At 39.3% G+C, this 19,814-nt stretch overlaps 1 protein-coding gene across 1 annotated transcript; it reads left to right on the forward strand.

The window, feature by feature from the left end:
• The first annotated feature begins 5,931 nt into the window (after window positions 1–5,931).
• Window positions 5,932–6,985, forward strand: LOC120605743 (olfactory receptor 1L8-like). The gene has a single exon (XM_039866672.1). It carries the CDS (start codon window positions 6,041–6,043, stop codon window positions 6,983–6,985), a length of 945 nt encoding a protein of 314 aa, XP_039722606.1. The 5' UTR covers window positions 5,932–6,040.
• The last annotated feature ends 12,829 nt before the right edge of the window (window positions 6,986–19,814 follow it).

The following is a 19,814-nucleotide window of genomic DNA, read 5'->3' on the forward strand; positions in this document are numbered from 1 at the left end:
CAGGCTCAGCAAAATTTTTCAGATCATCTTCGTATTTCCTGACTCCGACCCTGAAATCAGCCGTCTTTCTAAGCAACCCAACTTGGGTTGCTTTTAGAGAAGCATGGTATTTAGAGGGAAATTTTATTGGGTGTGTTCATTGCTTACAAGGCTTCTAGACTATCTCAGAAGATGCACCTAGGGAATATATGTAAGAGAAACACAGGAAGTATGAACAAACAACTAATAAACTAATAGAAAAGAAAGGGGATTAGGATAGTACAAATATTGACATATAATACTTAAATTTCAACCTATTTATACATGTATTAAGAACCACGAGTTTATACTGATACCTCCAATTCCAGTTTGACACCATAGAGTTCTTTCTAGCCTTCTTTTTTTCTATGTATGTGACACTTTTCCCCAATAGTGAGAACTCATTCCCTTTTTCAACAATATTTTTACTCGTTCACTGAATCCTAGAATATGTTACTAAGTAATTTCATAATTCTGAACCCATATTGCTATGGATGACAAAACTAGTAACTGCAGCTTAATATTTTTTCATGGTTAGCTTTTTTTTTATTGTAAGATAGACAATATATTGTATGCAGAAATTACTTGGGTTAGTTATTTTAATTTCTCCTTCAGTTTAATCATGTTATTCACTTGAAGTATAGTTCATTTGTTTTGTTTTTATCTTATTTTTTCTTCCCCATCCTTTTTATTTATTTTTGAGCACGTAAATGATAACATGGTCAAAACAAATAGATATACACATCTCCCCATTCCTCCCACATATTCATGCCCGGCCCTTGTAAGAAACTAGTCATTAGTTTCTGACTTATTCTCTGTGTTTCTTTTTGCTCAAATAAGCCAACACATGTATATTTTCTTATTTCTCTTTCATATTTACACAAACGGTAGCATGCAACCGATTCTCTTTGACACATTGCTTTTTTACATTAACACTATATCCTAGAAATCATATCATATCAATTCACAGATATCTTCGTCACCTGCAGAATAATAATATAAGAGCTAAAATTACAAATTATAAAAGTAGAGTCTATTAATTGCTTTAGATTATGGACTGTTATGAAATATTTGACTTTAGTTATTAACACCTTAAGGAAGAATATTCTTTAAAAGTTTAGATGCCTTGTCTGGAAATTTGAAAGATGTTTACTTGTGTAAGGCAAGATAGGGTGATAAAGGAAGGTCCAAGGGCCTGAAGATAGTTATTGATACATTGGAAAGACAAGCCCAGTTGTAGAAGAGATTCATCCTTAATAACACTAGTAGTCTATGCAGATTACTGCAGTCTCTCATGTGAATTCAGTTGGCATCCTGGTCCAAATACCATGCCCAGTGTGACATAGTGACTGAGCTTATAGGAATTTTTTAAAAAGAATCTCTTATACATTTCACAGCCGGAGACTTACTCAATGGAGCAGGACATAAGCTTAAATTCAAGGGCAGAACACCAATATTTTTTCAAATTTATTTATTTAAATTAGTTTCAGCCTCCACCTAGGCATCATATTAATGCTAACTGGATTCCCTCTGCCATGCTTCCCCTCCCCATGACCAACTATCAACTACTAATTTGTACTTCTTTAATCCTTCACCCCATTCTCCCAGCCCCCAACCCCCCTCCCCGCTGTTCATCACCAAATTGTCCACTACATTTGTGAGCATTTTTGATTGGTTTAGAATACCGATGTTTTTGAGAAAATTTTGAATAATATTGTTGGACTGAGCCCAGGTCAGACATTTATTCAGTAAGGTACCACAAATGGAAACTTAGAATGAGGCCTTAAACAAATAAATAAAGTAAAACTCATTTTACAACAGTAATTGCACAGTGGGAATGTGATGAGTTAGGAGAGAAAGATGCTGCAAATCAGATTATATCACAGGAAAACAAGACCAGGGTATTGAACCCGAATCAGTTTAACTGTGAAGATGACACACAACTACCCAGTTTGGGAAGGGGACTGGGGAAGATGACTTGGTCTGTTTAAGTGTTACCCATTTTATACGAAGATTGAATTCTAAAAATGGAAGAACTATTGAACGGGGAATTTAATCCGCCAAGGTGTATGTTTACTGGTGAAGAAAAATCAAGGAGAAATGAGGCAAGATGGACAAACTAACTCCCGACTGCGACTTTCATTGTCTTGAACTGACTGTATAGGTGCAGTACCTCCAGAAAATTTCTGCTTTCAGACGTCTTATTTTTTTTCTATTTTCTAAAGTGCACATAAAGTCATCAGAAATAGTAAAATGACATAGTGAAATCTACTTAACATGAAGTAAAGATGAATCATCTTAGCATAGAAAATTATATAATCTTGTAATTTAATTGTGTTTATAAATGTGAAATGAATGTAGCATAAGAAAAACAAGGCGATGCAGCCTACTTATTTTACCTGCGTGTGCTTAATTGGAGTACAGTAATTGGGTTCTGATAAATTTCTATATTTCTACTCTACTCTGGAATAAAAACGATTTTTAATGTGCTCTCGTTGGGATATTTTGACATTTTATGTCTTTACTTCTATATTGTTTAAAATGTAGATTCCTAGGACTCAGATTGTCTTTAAAATAGTCATTCACCAACAAAACTATGTGTTACTTCTTTAACATTTTTTTTGTCTGTCAATCCATGACTTCCATTTAGCCATCTAGGAATTATTTCTCTCTGCCTAGAGAGATCACAGGATTAACTCCCCTGAGAGGTCATCACGCCACAACTCCCTCCCTTGACAAGGGCCCCTGAGGCCAGAGGAGTAGAGCTCACACTCATGAGAAGCTGACTGGGCTCCCACAATCAAGAGAGTCCTTGCCACTCAGCAGGGCACTTCTGCCTGCTGAGATATGGAGCCGGGAAAAGCAGCCGCAGGCTGGGGACCAGATACCAGGGAAAAAATGGAGATTTGAGGCCAGTGAAGGGAAACGTGTTATCTCTTTAGAGTAGTGTATTAGTTCCTCCCTCCTTTCTTGTTCATTTCCTTGTTAATCAGCCCAGAATTTCATGGGAGAAACATGAGGGAGCTGAGCTTTAGCTGAGAAGCAGACTTGGAGCTGATTAGCAAGGAGCTGATGGCAAGGAACGACAAGTATCTGGGTATGAAGGTGAGCTTCTGGAAACTGGCCAACCGGTTTGGTACTGATTCTTTCCTCTTCGATAGTTTCAACTATTTCCCTTATTAAGAAGTGACAGGGTCCAGCTAAAACTTTCACTTGGTTTTTGGTTTTAAGTTCATTCAGTTTGATCTCTATATCATATGTTTTGGTGGAAACAAAACCCCATCGGTAGGGAAAAAAAAAAAAAGCTATTGTATTCCCAGCCTAATCCACTCCCCTTGTGCTTTTAGAACTGTTCTTCCTGATTCTCTGATCCAAAACCTTCTTCCTTTTTTTCTAGTCATCAGCATGGCTGACCCTCAGGTCTACAACCTGGAACACTCGTTCTCGTTAATTAACCCATACCTTCACTAATATTTTTGTATTCCACATTCTCCAGGCGTCCCTTTCATGAATGACTCATTTTTGAACCGATCCGTGTTTGAAAAACTGTTTTTCAGACATAGAATCTTACTTGCTATTCACAAAACATCAGGCATCAGCTCATGGACAAGTGATAGAGGACAAATCAATCTTTTGTCTTAGGTCCAGGACACTGTCCACTGTAGGACCATGACTCCACGCACCAGACACATCTCAGCCATGCATGGCCAATTTTTTTCTCCCTGATTTTGGCCAGTTAATCATGAATATTCATATTTTCAAATTCCACCATCTGTACAACACAGAAAAATAGGTCAACTCCGAACCTGGGAGAAAGAAGCTTATCTGCTAAAGGGGACAGAAGGGTAGTTCGTGAGGGAATGGTCCCAGTGAGGAAAACAGTGCCCCTGCATGATTGTAACAGACAGGATATAGACCATCGTGTGAGGAGGTGGAGAATACGGGCTAAGAGCTTGAGATTCAGAGTTCAAATCCTAGTTGCTACTCACTTCCTTAGCGACCTGGAGCAAACCACTTCACCTCTCTAAGCCTCAATCTCCTGATAACATCATAGGCCTCCTAATCCCTTATGAGGGGACTTAGTGAGATGCTTAGCATAAGCTTACATGTAATACATTCTCAATAAATATCGGTTGTTATTATTAACTTCAGCTGCTGATTCACTCACATCATTCAATGCATAAATGAATATCTCTTTTATAAAATCTTGCAAAATCATGAAGTCAGTCTGGCAATTTGGCAGTGATGGGTATGATACATTAAACGTGGGAATTAACTGATTTTGAGAATAGCAGATCAGGGAAGGTGACACTGGGACTGACAAGATCGCCAGCTTCTCCTAAGTGTTTGTCATATGCTTTTCTCTTCTAAGTGCTTTAAACGCATTATCTCACGAGATCCCCATCAGAATGTGGATATCTGTGTCCAGTATTACATGTGAAGAAACTGAGGTCTAAAGAAAGAAATCTAACTATGGGAGGTGAACACACAGTGTAAATGTATATATGACTTACTGTTAAAGTGTACAGCTGAAACTTATTGGATTTCATTAAGCGATGTCACCATAAAAAATTAATTAATTAAAAAAAGATGCTTAGCAACTTACAACTGAAACATAAGCATCTTTTTTAAGATTTGCTCTCTCAGCAACTTTCAAATATGCAATACAGTCTTATTAACTAGCCACCAAGCTGTACATTGTGTCATTTAATTGTTAATGAAATTAAAGCATTTAGCTGTTAAATGAGTTAATTTATTAATGTCTCAATGTTAAATAAACTAATATATTAATATATAAAGTAATCTATAATATGTTTTTAAATGCGTGAAAATTTCAGTGTAATAAGCCCATTCAAAATGTACTAAATAATATGCTGACCCTAAAGAAATTATTTCAAACAATTTGGTGATAAAAGTATGTTTATTGTAGAGATTTTTATGGTAACCAAGAATATATAAATAACCAATGTCCCAAAATGTTGGAAAATTCCTACGTAATACATCCACCCACAAGGTATGGATGAATATGCTGACTCTAAAAAATTGATTTAAAACACTTTGCTTGTACCAGATCTCTCACTGCAGAGTTTTTCGTAGTAGCAAGAAATGGAGACTGCTTTGATGTCCATCCAGGTAACTGGATATGACTGAAAAGAACCCCATAAATTTTAAAAATTAACATGTTTCTCATAGATATTTTTAGATACATACATGAAAGATGAATTTTTAAAATATTAATTGCATACTCAACAATCAATGCCTATCCTATGCAAATTTGATTTAAAACAGGGGATTAAAGAGAGGAAAAATGATTTACAAAAAAGGGGAGACTTGCAACGACTAATGATAGAATGCCATGAGCCAAGGAGGATGAACCTTTAATTCTGTACCCAGACGAGGGGAAAAAAACACTGTGTCGAACTGGGTTCAACATTCCTCTTCGATTCACCCCGTTGGTTACTTTGGCAAACTCTTATTTTCTTCCCAGACAATGCTCAGATGAACTTTCGAATGACACAGTCGAATTTACTTTGAAAGAGAATGAATGTCCTGTGACCTTTCTATCTAAAATACCTCCATCCCTACTCCTCATTCATCTCCATTCCATCCTATTATTCACAGGTTTTATATTGTTCTCAAGTTTTACCCCTACCTGATATTATATCACATGTCGATCTATCTCTCCAACTGGAACATAAACTAAGGCAGGTATTTGCGTGTTTATTGCCATGTCCCCAACAGGGAAACATTGTTTTTCAAAGAATAGGAACTAATGAACTTGAATCTCTGATGGTTTCTAAAGGAAGACTCTTACCTGTCCCTCCAACTTTCAGTCTAAGGCTCTTGAGATGCCCATGGATTTCGGGAAGGGAGAACTGCATCGAGGTTGACAAGCTGTCCCTGCATAGCGGCTAATTGTGATTAAAAAGGAAACCAAGACTTGCTGGGTTCTCGCGATTTAGGTTATGAAATTGGAGCATATTAAATAACAAAATTTCTGTGTATTACTAGACTCAAGTCGATGGAAAGAGTCAACCAAACCAGCAGTGTCTCTGAGTTCATCCTCCTGGGATTGTCCTCCCGGCCTGAGGACCAGAAGCCACTCTTTACGCTCTTCCTCGTCATATACCTGATCACCATAACTGGGAACCTGCTCATCATCCTGGCCATCTGCACTGACCCCAAACTCCAGACCCCCATGTATTTCTTCTTGAGTTTCCTGTCTTTTATTGACATTTGCTTAACAACAACCGTTGTCCCCAGGATGCTAGTTAACTTCCTGTCGGAGAAGACCATCTCATACGCTGGATGTCTGACACAGATGTATTTTTTTTATGCTTTTGGCAACACTGACAGCTTCATTCTAGCAGTCATGGCCTATGACCGCTATGTGGCCATCTGTGACCCCATGCACTACATCACCACCATAAGCCATCGGCGCTGTGTCCTGCTAGTGGCCTTCTCCTGCTCATTTACACATCTCCACTCTCTCCTACACACACTTCTGCTGAATCATCTCACCTTCTGTAACTCCAATGTTATCCATCACTTTGTCTGTGATCTCAGCCCTCTGATGAAATTGTCCTGCTCCTCCACATTTCTCAATGAAATTGTGATAAAGACAGAAGGACCTATCGTTTTGGTTGCCCCCTTTCTATTCATTACTTTCTCTTACATACGAATCTTCATAGCAGTTCTCAAAATCCCATCAGCTGCTGGGAAACGCAAAGCCTTCTCCACCTGTGGTTCTCATCTCTCTCTGGTAACACTCTTTTATGGAAGCATCTTCTATGTCTATTTACAGCCCCTCTCCACCTACACTGTCCAGGACCACATAGTAACAATTGTCCACACAGTTGTTTCCTCCATGCTAAATCCGTTTATCTACAGCCTGAGAAATAAAGATCTGAAACAGGGCCTGAGGAAGCTGATGAGCAAGAGGAAACCCCAGGCAGCACCATCTTGACAAACCCACTGGAATCTGCTCCACTGGAATCCGGGTTCTCTTGGTTCTTGGAGAACAATCAAACTTTTGAGAGGTAGCATTTTTAACCCATGTGAGACAAGGTTATTGTGGGCTCTTGCATCCACCGATGACAGCCCCACCAGTTGGCCCAACCTCTGCTTAAATCATCATACTCTTCCTCATTATTCCTCACTTTCCTACAAAGACTCATCACTTTCTCATATTCCAAATACTGCTTTAATTCTTTTCTCAAAAAGATTTCTTGAACAAATTTCTCTCTTTTTATTAAGACATCTTCCAAAACCTTTCACATTTAAGTATATTGCTGAAAACCATTACTTAATTTATAGCTGTCGAATGCCTTTGCAAATACTTGAAAAGGGAAAAAACTGGAGGGGGAAAGGGAAGAGGAGGAAAAGAATTAAGGTTATATTTTAACTAATTATATAATTTGAAGGATTTTTATAATTCATTATTTTTCTCTTTTAAAAACTTTTCCTATCCTTCCTTTATTATATTGCTGTGACTTTATTTTTTTTAATTTCCTCTAATTTTTTTAACCATACAATTTAAAAAAATGCTAAAAACCAGGAAGAACAAGAACCAAGAGTTATAACGTGAAAATTATTCATATCACAATAGGGAGGTTGGGACCTTTCTTTCCTCCATCTATTCTTAAAGCTATATGCCGAAATATATGTGATTTAATACTTCATTCTAGAAACCCTCACCCTTAGAAGTCTCACCCATAGATATTATCATAAATGTATACTGAATATATATATATAATCCCAGTTTATAACAGATAAAATTTGCAACAATCTAAAATCCTATCAATGGGGAGTGCAGAAATTAATTATGATTATTTACATAGAGTTTAACAATATGCAGCAGGTTCAAAGAATCAAATGGGTCTCTATTACTTCCTTGAAAGGCTATTAAGTAGAAAATTCAAGGTAGGGAACAAAGTATAAAAATATGAATTTATTATGTTTAAAATATATGTATCAATACATAGGTGTGTAGTCAATGGAGTAAGAATTGAAGTTCAGTGGGGACAGAGAGAGAATGTCTACTTCTTTGTACACATTTGTAATGTCTGAATTTGTTCCAATAAACATTTATAGCTCATGGAATTTAAAACTGTTAATAAATCACATGACATTGTCCTCCTGCATCAGGTGTTTTCAGTGAGAAGCAAGAGGTCATTCCAATTTGTGTTCATTGTGCTCTCTTCCCCTAACAAGTCTATAGATACCCTACACCAAACGTAGTCACAATGCCACTGCGTAGGCTTTGGAAGAGTGGACCCCAATTCTAACCACTTTACTCAAAGCCTGGGCACAGGAGCCTGATCATTGTCCTTGGAAATCGACAAGCCAATTCTAAAATTTAAATGGAAATAAAAATGACCTACAAGAGCCAAGACAATCTTGAAGAAAAATCACAAAGTTAGAGGGCACACATTACCAAATTTCAAGATGTACTACAATGCTAAACTAATTAAGATGGTGTAGCATTTGTCTAAGAATACATAAATAGATCAATGTGACAGAATAGGGAACCCAGAATTAAATCCTTATTTTTATACAATCACTTGATTTTTGGCAAAAGTGCCATGCAATTTAATGAGGAAAGGAGGACCCATTTACTATATTATGCTGAAGCAACCAAATATGCACATAAAAAACAATTAAATCTTGACTCGTTACTCCATACCATACACAAAAATTAATTCAAAGTGGCTCATAGAACTAAGTGTGAGAACTAAAACTATAAGATTTCTTGAAGAAAAAAAATACATATATGTATTTATTTATACACGTATTCATCACCTTGAGATTAATGAAGATTTCTTGGTCAGGAAACAAAAAAAAGGACTAACCACAAAAGAAAAATTAAATTCGATTTCGTCAAAATTTAAAACTTCTGCTCATCAAAAGACCTTTTAAGAAAGTGAAAAAGGAAAATATTCACAATGCATATATTTGATAAAGGACATATTCGGAATATATAAAGAGCTCATACAAATTTGAAAGTGAGCAGAAAACTTGAACATTTTATAGAAGAAGATATTCAATGGCCAATACCACATGTGAAAAGATACTGAATATCATTACTTATCAGGAAAATGTAGATTAAAGTCACAGAACCATTAAGAAGACAATACGAAATTTTGGTAAGTTTTGGAGCAACTGAAACTCTCGTATATTGATGGTGGGAATGTAAAATTATAGAATTGCTTTGGAAAATAATTTTGCATTTTCTAATAAAATAAAACATACCATTTTCTTATTTCTATTTTAAAAAAAAAAAACTTGTGCAAAAAAGTTTGTAGCAGCTTTATTCATAAGCCAAAACTAAAAACAACCCGAATGTTCGTCAATAGGAAAACAAACAAATCATCAGTAAAAAGCTATACACTTAAGATTTAAATCATTTTACTATATGAAAATTATTCGTCAATTTTAAAAGAAGTTGGATGGCCTAGAGATGATGAACAAGGCTTCTGAGACTATTTTGCACTGGTGCACAATATAGATTAATACCAGGCAAATGTGTGCTTCCCCTGAATATAAAGGGTAGTATAAGGGGAATATCTTTGGGAATTTGGGGAGGTGCAGAGGTGGGAATGAGAGAGTCAGGGATGACACTACCTATCACCTCACAAAAATTATCTTCACCTAAAGGATTTTCTTTATGTCTTGTGAATCCAGTTGACTTGAGTCCAGGATATTTGCATGTCCAAATAGGAGACATTTCTGCTCAGAATTCTATTTAAAGTTCTCTAAATTTGACAGTGCATATTCCTAGAGGAAAAGTAGGCTAGATAGTGACTTCACCTAGTGGAGCTAAATTTAGACTGACCACAGGTGATGGTTCACCCTCCTGGTAGAGATACTATAGTCCCATCATCCTTCGCCTTTCTACTCCTTCCTAGAAATGGACAAAAGCCTCAGCTCTGTAGAGCTTAATTCTGCTACAGGCCAGTAGAGGGCAGTATAGCTGAACCAGAAATGTCTACCCAGAGAAGCTCCATCTGTATAGTAATTGGAAAGCAGGTAGTAATTGCAAAAAGAGGAAGAACTAGGGCAGTTGAAAAGAGATCACAAATGGGAAATAATGGTAGAAAAGGGAGTTGTCATTCTTAAGAAACTACCTCAGTGCAAGAGATTAATATTCTTAGCTGTCTCTCTCATATGTGGTGCTGAGTAATGGCCAATACGAGATGCCCTGGGTTTCATTTTTCCTGAGAAGGAGAATTGAACTCAAGCCATAGTACAATTTCTTGAGGATTTATGCATACAATTTGGAGCCTTCATCAGAGTTCCTTGATGATCTGCCCAGATAATAGTAGCTGGGATTATCATTTTAGTCACATTTTGTTGTTATATTTATCTGTTATATTTATGCTGCTTCTCTGCAGCCCTGAAAGGGTTCTGGCCTTTGAACCTCGCTGGGCATACTGTGACTGTCAGCTAACAATTGCTACATTACGTGTCTGTAAACCAGGACCACACCCTAGTTAAAGCAAGTACCTGGCTATGAGGGAGACACATTGTTGTTGTCTGCACAGTATGTTGGAATATAGAATTTGCTCTTTTGACTACAACAGAAATGAATTTGGATGGAAAACTATGCTGGCAGGCATTCATGGAATCACAGTGATGTCCAAGAAGGGGATATTGGTGTGGCATGGTTGTCACATATCAATGATGACATATCAATGATGATTTCATTCTGGAACTTTCAAAAAAAGAAAAGATTATGGGAAGCCTTTGGGACAATTGACCTGAACTGCACCTGCCAAGTGACTATGCTCATCTGGTAATTTCTTGAGGACACAATATCTTTTTGGTGCACGTAGAGTACTTGAATTAGGCTTTCGCCACAAATACTCAATGGGAATGATACCTGTGATCACATGACATTGGCCCAGAGGATTATGAGGGACCTGGGGAGCTGGGAGCTTGATTCGGTGTGTTAAGTCAAAGAGAAAGTACTTTCCTGGAGAATCACCACTATAATCTAAATGGCCACTAGAGGGAGTCATCTTCCAGGAAACTGGCTAAACTTGGCATTTAACCTAGAAATATGATGAAGTCATATTTGAATGGAACATGCATTTGCTAAACTGACTCAGCATCTTGCTTGCCAATGACTCTGGAAGAGAACACATTGCTGCATTGATAGTGATAGTATCTGATGTATTTAAACAACCATAGCCATTTATGCTACAGGCTCCAGGAAGAGGAGATTCACTTGGGGGAACACTGTGGCCAGCCTAAACTATAGCAAGAAGTTACTAGTAAGCATGGTATTTACTGATATTTAAGCCAAAGCTAACTTAAAAAGAACAAGATGGAAAATTTATTCTACAAGATATCAAGGCTCGTTATAACAAGACAGCTATATTAAGTTAGAGTGATACTGACTCAAGTAGTCAAATAGAACAAAGGAATAAATAGAGACACCCCAAACAGACCCTAGCAATTATAAGAGGATATCTCTCTGAGAAATGGTTCTGGCTTACTTGCATATCTATGTAGGGAGGAAAATCCCTACCTCACATTATGCAAAGTAAGTAATTCATACTTGTAGACCTACTTGTCTAAACAATATATATTCTAGAAAATATCATAAAAGAATATCTTTATGACCTTGAAATAAGAAAATATGTCTTAAATATAATACAAAATGGAGTGACCACAAAGAGGGGGAAAAGATAAATTACTCCACATTAAAATTGAGAACTTTGATTCATCAAAAGATACCACCGAGAAAAATGAAAAGGCAAGCCACAGAATGGAAGAAATTATTTGTATTACATATGACTACAACAGGGTTATGGATATATTTTATCCATAATATATATATTTTTAAAACTTCAAACCAATAAGAAAAGGATAGGCCATCCAATGGGAAAGTGGACAAGAGACTTGAACAGGTACTTCACGAGAGGATTTGCAAATAGCCAGAAAACAAACAAAAAGGGGATCAATCTCATTACTTCTCAGAGAAGTGGAATATAAAAACCACACTTGTCTTTGAAGAAAGCACTAGAAGTCATTTGCTATCGATGGGAAATAAATTGCAATAAGCATGTTGGAAGCACAGTTTGGCACTGTCAAGTGAATGTATGCGTACCCTATGACCCTGGTACGTGCCCAACGGAGAGGTGTGTGTGTTCCAAACATTGACAAGGGCATTTATAGCAGCATTAGTCAGAAGAGGTGAAGACCAAAAACAATCCAAATGTCCATTCACAATAAAATCTTTAATTAAATTGAGATAAGCAATGCAGGAGAATATTATAAAGCTATGAAAATGGACTAGCTACAGCTACACATAGCAAAAAATCTCTGAAAAGAGGGAAAAAAACCAAAAATCTCTACTATAGTCTCTGAAATATAATTTTGAACGAAAGAGATCAGGCATAAAAGACAGCATGTGATATGATTTCATTTATGTAAATATCAAAAAAAAATAGAAAATCCTAATCTACAGTGTTAGAAGTGAGGAGAGAGGGAGGAGGGGAGGGTAGTGATCATAGCGGGTATGGAGGGGAGAGGCTTCTGAGGAGCAGCTAAGAGTCAGTAGTGTTTTCATTTTGTGATCATTCGAATATCTTGTAACTTGCATTCAAATATCTCGTAACTTTCTGCATGTGCATCGCACTTCAATAAAGTCTTTAAATCAACAAATTATTTGGAAATTATTAAAATAATTGGACAAACTATTTGCCCTTCAGCTTGTAATGATTTGTTAAGCAATGCTATAATATTCATCAGGGTTTAGGAAACTTTATCTGTAAAGGGCCAGATAGTAAATGCTTTGCAGGCCATATGGTCTCTGTCACAACTACTTAGCTTTGCCATCGTAGAACAAACACGGTCACACACAATACATAAGTGAATGAATGTGTTGTGTTCCAATAAAAAAAACTTAATTACAAAACCAGGTGGCAGACCTGATTTGGCCAGCAGGTCATCGTTTACTGACCTCTGAGGTATATAGTTTAGTTGAGTTAGACACTAAATGGACATATATATTTTTATTTATAAATCTATAGTAGTATTCCAGTTAAATAATTTTAATGTCAGCATTGTCTATATGCACTGATATAATATTAAATAAGGAGAAGTTGTAACCATACAAATAGCATGGCTTCGTTTGTGCCATAAGTATGCACTTATCTGTGCGTAAATGAAAGAGTTCTACCAGGATAGGGAGGGGAGACTTTCACTTTTACTAAACATCGAATTATTTGAATAATTTACAATGAGCATGTTCTACTTTTAAATTCAAAAACAGAGCTACAAAAGGAAAGTTCCAGGGTAAAATTACGGTTAAAACAATGTCTATCACCCCCCAGAAGAAAAAAAAAAAAGCACATTTTTACATATGTATAAAAAGTGCATGCCATGTCAGAGGGTGCATAGTACCCTGTAGCCCATCTGACAATGGGCTTAAATGACACTCTAGGAGAATCAGGGGTATCTCTACATGAAAAATCACCATCCTACATAAAGACTAACATTGAGGTGAGCCCAGACCATCAGAGAGCTGCCTACCTGCATACATTACGAGCCCTCTTGGATCACTTAGACCAAACTGGATCTTGGCAGGATGCCCCCTAGGCCTCCACTGAGGACCTTTAGGAGAATTTGCTATGTCTCCTCTAAGGATGCTGCTGAGAAGGCTTTTCTTTGCATTGCACAATAACTTCTTCATAAAAAAATCCACGATAGATATTTGTCTCGGAATACAGAGCCAGAATTGGTAGAACATCTCCTAAACAGCAGGTGTTTTTATCACTGTAACTTTCAGGAATATAACATAGGTTAACAGAAAGTCTGGTCTCTCTCCCGGATGTGCTCCCACCTCCTTTGAAATGTACAGAAATTCTTGAGGATTCTCAGCATCATACGAGCGAGGCCCACATTCTCCTCTTCGACCCAGGAGCCAGAGGTGCTCCCTGGAGGACAGATGACTCTATATCAGCTAACAGAGGCCAGGAACTTGAGGGAGCTGCTGGACCAGTATTGCAGCTGAAACTGGAACAATTCTAAGAGCTTCCCCAATGGATAAACCATGCAAAACATTGTTCTGACTCCACACTGAAAATCCAATGCTAAGGAACCCCTGATGTCAGCATTCCTTGAACCCAAAGAAACCGATACTACCTCATAAACCAAGATAAAACTCTAATCTACCTTCATCACTGTCTCTAGACACCACAAACCACACCTTTCCATTGCCTGAAAACTGTTGTCCCCCGTACTAATCTGTCCCATCCACACCACAAAAAATAATACCAATTCACCTCTATTGACATCCCCTTCTTCCAAAATACCCACCATTATTTCTCCACCGTTAGTTACCTCGTAATGGGGAAGCAGAGTCACACCTGTGAGACGTGACCATGAACGCAAGGAGGTTCTGGGAATATTCTCAATACCAAGTAGGAGGGACCTAACATTCTTCACCCCCTTAAGCCGTGCTTTGCTTTCTAACCTTGGAGAAGACACAGAGCAGAGTTCCCTGAGGGAACAGCAAGGAGAGAGAATACCCTGTTCTCTCAGAGCACTCTTTGCATTGCACAATAACTTCTTCATAAAAAAATCCACGATAGATATTTGTCTCAGAATACAGAGCCAGAATTGGTAGAGCATCTCCTAAATGGCAAGTGAGGAGGCCCAGGGAGGCCCAGGGAGGCCCGATGAAGGAAGGGTAAAGCTTTACGGGCTGGGAGACGTCTCGGGACACAGACATCCTCAGCTTGGTGACTCTGGATAACTTTGTCTTCTAAAACGAGGAGTCAGGATGGGGCATGGGACCAGATGGGTCAATGAGAAAGGAATTTGAAAGTGTTGGGGACCTGTGACCCCAGTGAGTATGCGTGCTGCCTTCCTCGTTCTCCTTGGTTTCCTCCGAGACTGAGAGACTGCAGTGGAGAGAAACCATCTGGAGGTAGGACGTAACCGGGACTAAATATTCCACGTTCACCATCCGCACCTCTCAGGTCTGCCTCCCTTCCTGCCCGCCGACCGAGAACAGTGAGTTCCTAAGTGTCCATGAATCAAACCTTGTCAAAAATCACTTTGAATGTTTCGATAAGATAGCGGTGAATAAGGAAAGTTTTGCCCACATGTGATTGTCAAAATTAGTCCAGTGAAGTCGGGGGCTATCTATGTGTACAGAAAGGAATGGGTGGCCATTATGACTAAGCCTCCGGTCTTCGCATGTTTGGTTAACCTAAGTGCAGACCAGGCAGACGTCCAAGATTTAACCATGACTGGGTACTTACTTCATCAAAATGTTTTTCTCCGCTTCATAGCATAAATAGCTAACTTTGGGGGGAGGGGCGCTCCCCACCTGCCAGGTGTTGTGTTTTTACATGCTTTAGTTCACTGAGTCCTCCCAACAACTCTGCAGGAGAGGCGCTCCCATGACCCCCACTTCACGGATGGAGAAACTGCCACAGAGGGGTTCAGTAGCTTGCCCTAGACCACTCACTTGATAAGGACAGGACCCCTTACCTAGGAAGTGGACCGGAAACCATTTTCTTAGACTTCCTGAAGTATCACCTCCCTAACAGGCAGAGCATTTTCTCTCTTCGGGGAGAAGCTGAGAGGCCTGGGTTCCGGTCCTTGTTCTCACAATAAAAAACTTCTTTCCACAAGGCCTCGATTTCCCCCCTCTTTAAAATGAGGGGGTTGGACTACATGATTTCTGAGATTTCTCCAGTTCAGAGCTCCTATGAGTCATTTTAAAGTTGAAGCACTATTATTCACAGTGGCCAGGACATGGAAGCAACTGAAGTGTCCTACGATAGATGATTGGCTAAAGAAGCTGTGGTACATATATACAATGGAATATTACTCAGTCATAAGAAGAGATGAAATACTGCCATTCACGACAACATGGATGGACCTTGAGATAATCATGCTAAGCGAAATAACCTAGACAGAAAAAGTTGAAAATCACATGATATCACTGATATGTGGGATATAAACCTAAAAGCAACAAATGAACAGGACAAACAAACAGAGACTCAGGGACATGGACAATGGACTAGTGGTTACCAGAGGGTAGGGGGTGGGGCAAGAGGGAGAGGTAGATGGGTAAGGGGTCAAATATGGGGGGGGAGAGGGGAAGGGTGAAGTGGGTAAAGGGGATCAAATATATGGTAGCTGAAGGAAACTGGGCTTTGGGTGGTAAACACACAATAGAATATATAGATGTCAAATGATAATGTACACCTGAAAATTATATAATTGTATTAACCAATGTTACCCCAATAAACTTGATTAAAAAAATTTTTTTTAATAAAATAAAAAATAAAAGTTGCAGCACTAAGAAACCAAGAGGCATCTTCCAGGAAAGAAGGCCCCAGCCATTCCTGGCGGGTCTTAAATGGAGCGTTGCTCTTCAGACGGTAACTTGAGGTTCACTGTATTTCTTCCTTACATCTGTTCAGACTCTGAAGTGACCATCAGGCATTCTTTCATTCTACAAATATTTATCAAGGGGCTGTTATGTTCTAGGCATGGCTCCAGAGGGGAAGAGGGCATGTAACAAAGAACCAGACACAGTCCTCATACTTGGGCAGCTCACGGTCTCTTGGGAAAGACAGTGTTGTAAGTACTAAGATTCAGTGTCATATTGTGTGTACGAGAAGGGAGCCTGATCTAGAATTGGTGGAAGAATGGCAAGCCAGGCTTCCGGAAGGATGTGATAGCTAATCTGAGCCTGAAGGGTAAGGATTTATCACAGGGGCTGACCGAAGCGGGAATGAGCATTTCAGGCAGTGGGAATACTAGTCCCTAAGGCAAGAAGAAGCAAAAAATGTCTTACGGTTGGAACACGGGATGCAAGAGAGAAACAGAGGGAGACAAGAGATGAGGTCACGGAACTCAGCGGGAGCCCTGTCACGGGAAGCTCAGTACATCACAGAAAGAGCTGACCTGTAGTCTGTGGGTAACGGAGAGGCTTATGTAGCTGGAAAGCGACTGCTGCGGGTTGAACTGTGTCCCCTCAAAAAGATGTATTGGAGCCCTAATCCCCAGGTCATCTTATTTGGAGAGAAGGTCTTTATTGAGATCATCAACTTAAAATAAGGTCATCAGGGTGGGTTTTAATCCAACATGGGTGGTGTCCTCATAAACAGGGGAAATTTGGACGCAGAAACATGCATGAATAATGGAAGAGGATGTGAGGAGACACAGGGGGAATGCCACCACCTACACACCAAGGAGAGAGGCATAGAGCAGACCCTGACCTCACACAGCCCGCCGAAGGAATCAACCCAGCCGGCACCTCGACCGTGGGCTTCTAACCTTCAGAACTGTGAGATAATACATTTTCATTGTTTATGCCTCTCAGTTTGTGGCACTTTCTTACTGAAACCCTAGCAAACTAATATAGCGACTTATTCGAATTTGCATTTTTAAAAATTAATCTGCCTACAGTGTAAAAACTAACTTGGAAGGGGACAAGAATGGGTGTAAGAAGGCTGTTTTTGAGGCAGGAGATGATAAAGCTTTCTGTGATGGCAGAGACAGAGTTTGGAAGGCTGAGAGATTTTGTAGAGGCAAAATCTTTAGAATTTGGCCATGGATTGGATGTGGGAAATGAGAGAACATCACACGCAGTGCCTGGTCCGTGTTTGTAGCTCAGGTAAACATGCGGCCAGAGCAAAGTCTAGTCAACCGCTCCATCGGGAACCACAGGCATGAGTTCTGTAAGACAGGGAACCCTACGGAGTCACCACCTTCAGCTTACCACCCAGTTCTGACTTTTATTTTGAGGCGCCCCCAGCTTTATGCTATGTGTGACTTCATTTTCTCCACAAATATTTATTGACCACTTGCAATGTGTCAGATGCTCGACTAAGCTCTGACGATATAATGGTGAAGTAAAGAAAACAGGATTTCTGTGTGTGATGTGAAGAAGACAGATATTAATCACGCAAATAAATGAATCATTGCAGACTATGGTAAGTGCTATTAAAGGGAGGGAAAATAGTTGTATGAGAGCATAATAAACTGGGTGACTTGACCCTGAAAAGTACTGGCTGAGCTGAAATCCAAAGGACAATAGACAGAGAGGAAAAGCACACAGGACCAAGACCGTCATATGCTGGGTTGCGTCATGTCCCCCCAAAATCCGTATTCACCTAGAACCCCAGAACGTGACCTTGCTTGGCAATAAGGTCTTTGCAGATGCGATCAAGTTAAGAAGCGGTCACAGTGGATCCGAGTGCGTTCTAATCCAATGACTGGTATATTTATAAGATGAGGGAAATTGGAACACATACACAGAGAGGAGAATGTCATGTGAAGACACAGAGGGAAGAGAGAGGAAAGATGGCCGTGTGAAGACAGAGGCAGAGGTTGAAATGATACGTCTACAAGCCAAGGAGCACCAAGGATTAACCACAACCACCAAAGCTATGACAGAAGCCTGGAACAGATGCTCCCCCAGTGCCTCCTGAAGGGACCAACTCTGCCAACACCTTGATTTTGGACTTATAACTTCCAGAACTGCCAGAAAAAAAAAAAATCATCTCTATTGTTTTATGCCACCAGGTGTGTGGTACTTTGTTACAGCCACCCTAGGAAACGAACATAGACTTTAACCTAATGAGTTTGGTCATCGAATTTTTATTGTCAAAAGATCACTGTGGCTGCGGTAAAGAGAATGGAAGAGGGAGGAGGTGTCAAGAAATGTGGGGACACCAAATATGTCGTTGGGACGACGCTGACATAATCTAGGTGGGGAATGATGGCTTTCGCCAGAGAGCTGGTAGGGGGTGATGAAAAGAGATTATTAGGAGGGAAAGTCATTGAAATCCCTGAAGAAACAAAATCTATGCTGATGGGTGCTAGATAGAATGGGGGAAAAACGAAAAAATCATTTTGACTCCAGGAACACCTGCCCCTTCATGCTTCTAGCCCTGGACCCTCTGTTTTCATAGCCAAAGTCCTTTTTCTTCTCTGCATTTAGCCTCTCAGCCTCTCCTTCCCCTCCTGCTAGCTTTCTCTTTATCAGACATTTCCCAATCATCCCTCTGACATATATTATGCTCGTGGCTTACAAACTGCTTTCACATACATGTTCCTCACTTTTCTCTTGGGAGCAGGTTTTGATTTTTCTTCTGTATGAGGAAAGTAAAACTCATAGTAGTGAAGAGATTTTGCTAAAGACACATCGTGAGTAGATAGTGGAGTCAGGATTGAATCCACATCTTCTGTTTCTATACCCTTAAGGTTTCCCGCTCCACGGGAACACAGGCCCTGGTCAACACGAGGCTTGAGAGAGGTCCTGCCTCTAGGAATTAACATGAGGGACCACATGTGACGTTGATTTTGGAGGCCGGTCAGTCACTGAAATAAAGCTGTTAGGGTAGAAATTTTCCACAGTGAAAAGTAACTCCCCTATGCCTTTGTTTCTGGCAGAAACTTTTGAAACTTTACTAAAGTCTCAGGAAGCGTTGATTTGTGTTCAACACCATCTTGGTTGGGATCCAGGCTCTGGCCCTTCCGGGCTGCATGATCCTGAGAAAAGCACTTAATGCCTTTAACCTCAGTTTTCTTATCTGTTTAAAGAGAAGGCTGTTGAGAGCCAGATCAGAGAATTATTTTGAGCCACGTACAAAAAGCATTTAGCGCCGTGCTTAATATGTAGTAAGGGCTCAACGTATCTTAGGCCTAACTATTACTGTCTTCATTGAATGCTCATTTTCAAATCATACAAAGCACAAATAAATGTTTCCCTTACAAAGTCTCACAGATTGAGATGAAGGGTGGTCGAATCATGAAAA

Source organism: Pteropus medius, unplaced genomic scaffold (genome assembly GCF_902729225.1).
Source record: "Pteropus medius unplaced genomic scaffold, Ma_sr-lr_union100, whole genome shotgun sequence".
NCBI classification, from domain to species: Eukaryota; Metazoa; Chordata; class Mammalia; order Chiroptera; family Pteropodidae; genus Pteropus; species Pteropus medius.

What these genes read in the sequence shown, in the direction of transcription:
- LOC120605743 (XM_039866672.1), top strand. Translation starts at nt 6,041, where the DNA reads ATGGAAAGAGTCAACCAAACCAGCAGTGTCTCTGAGTTCATCCTCCTG.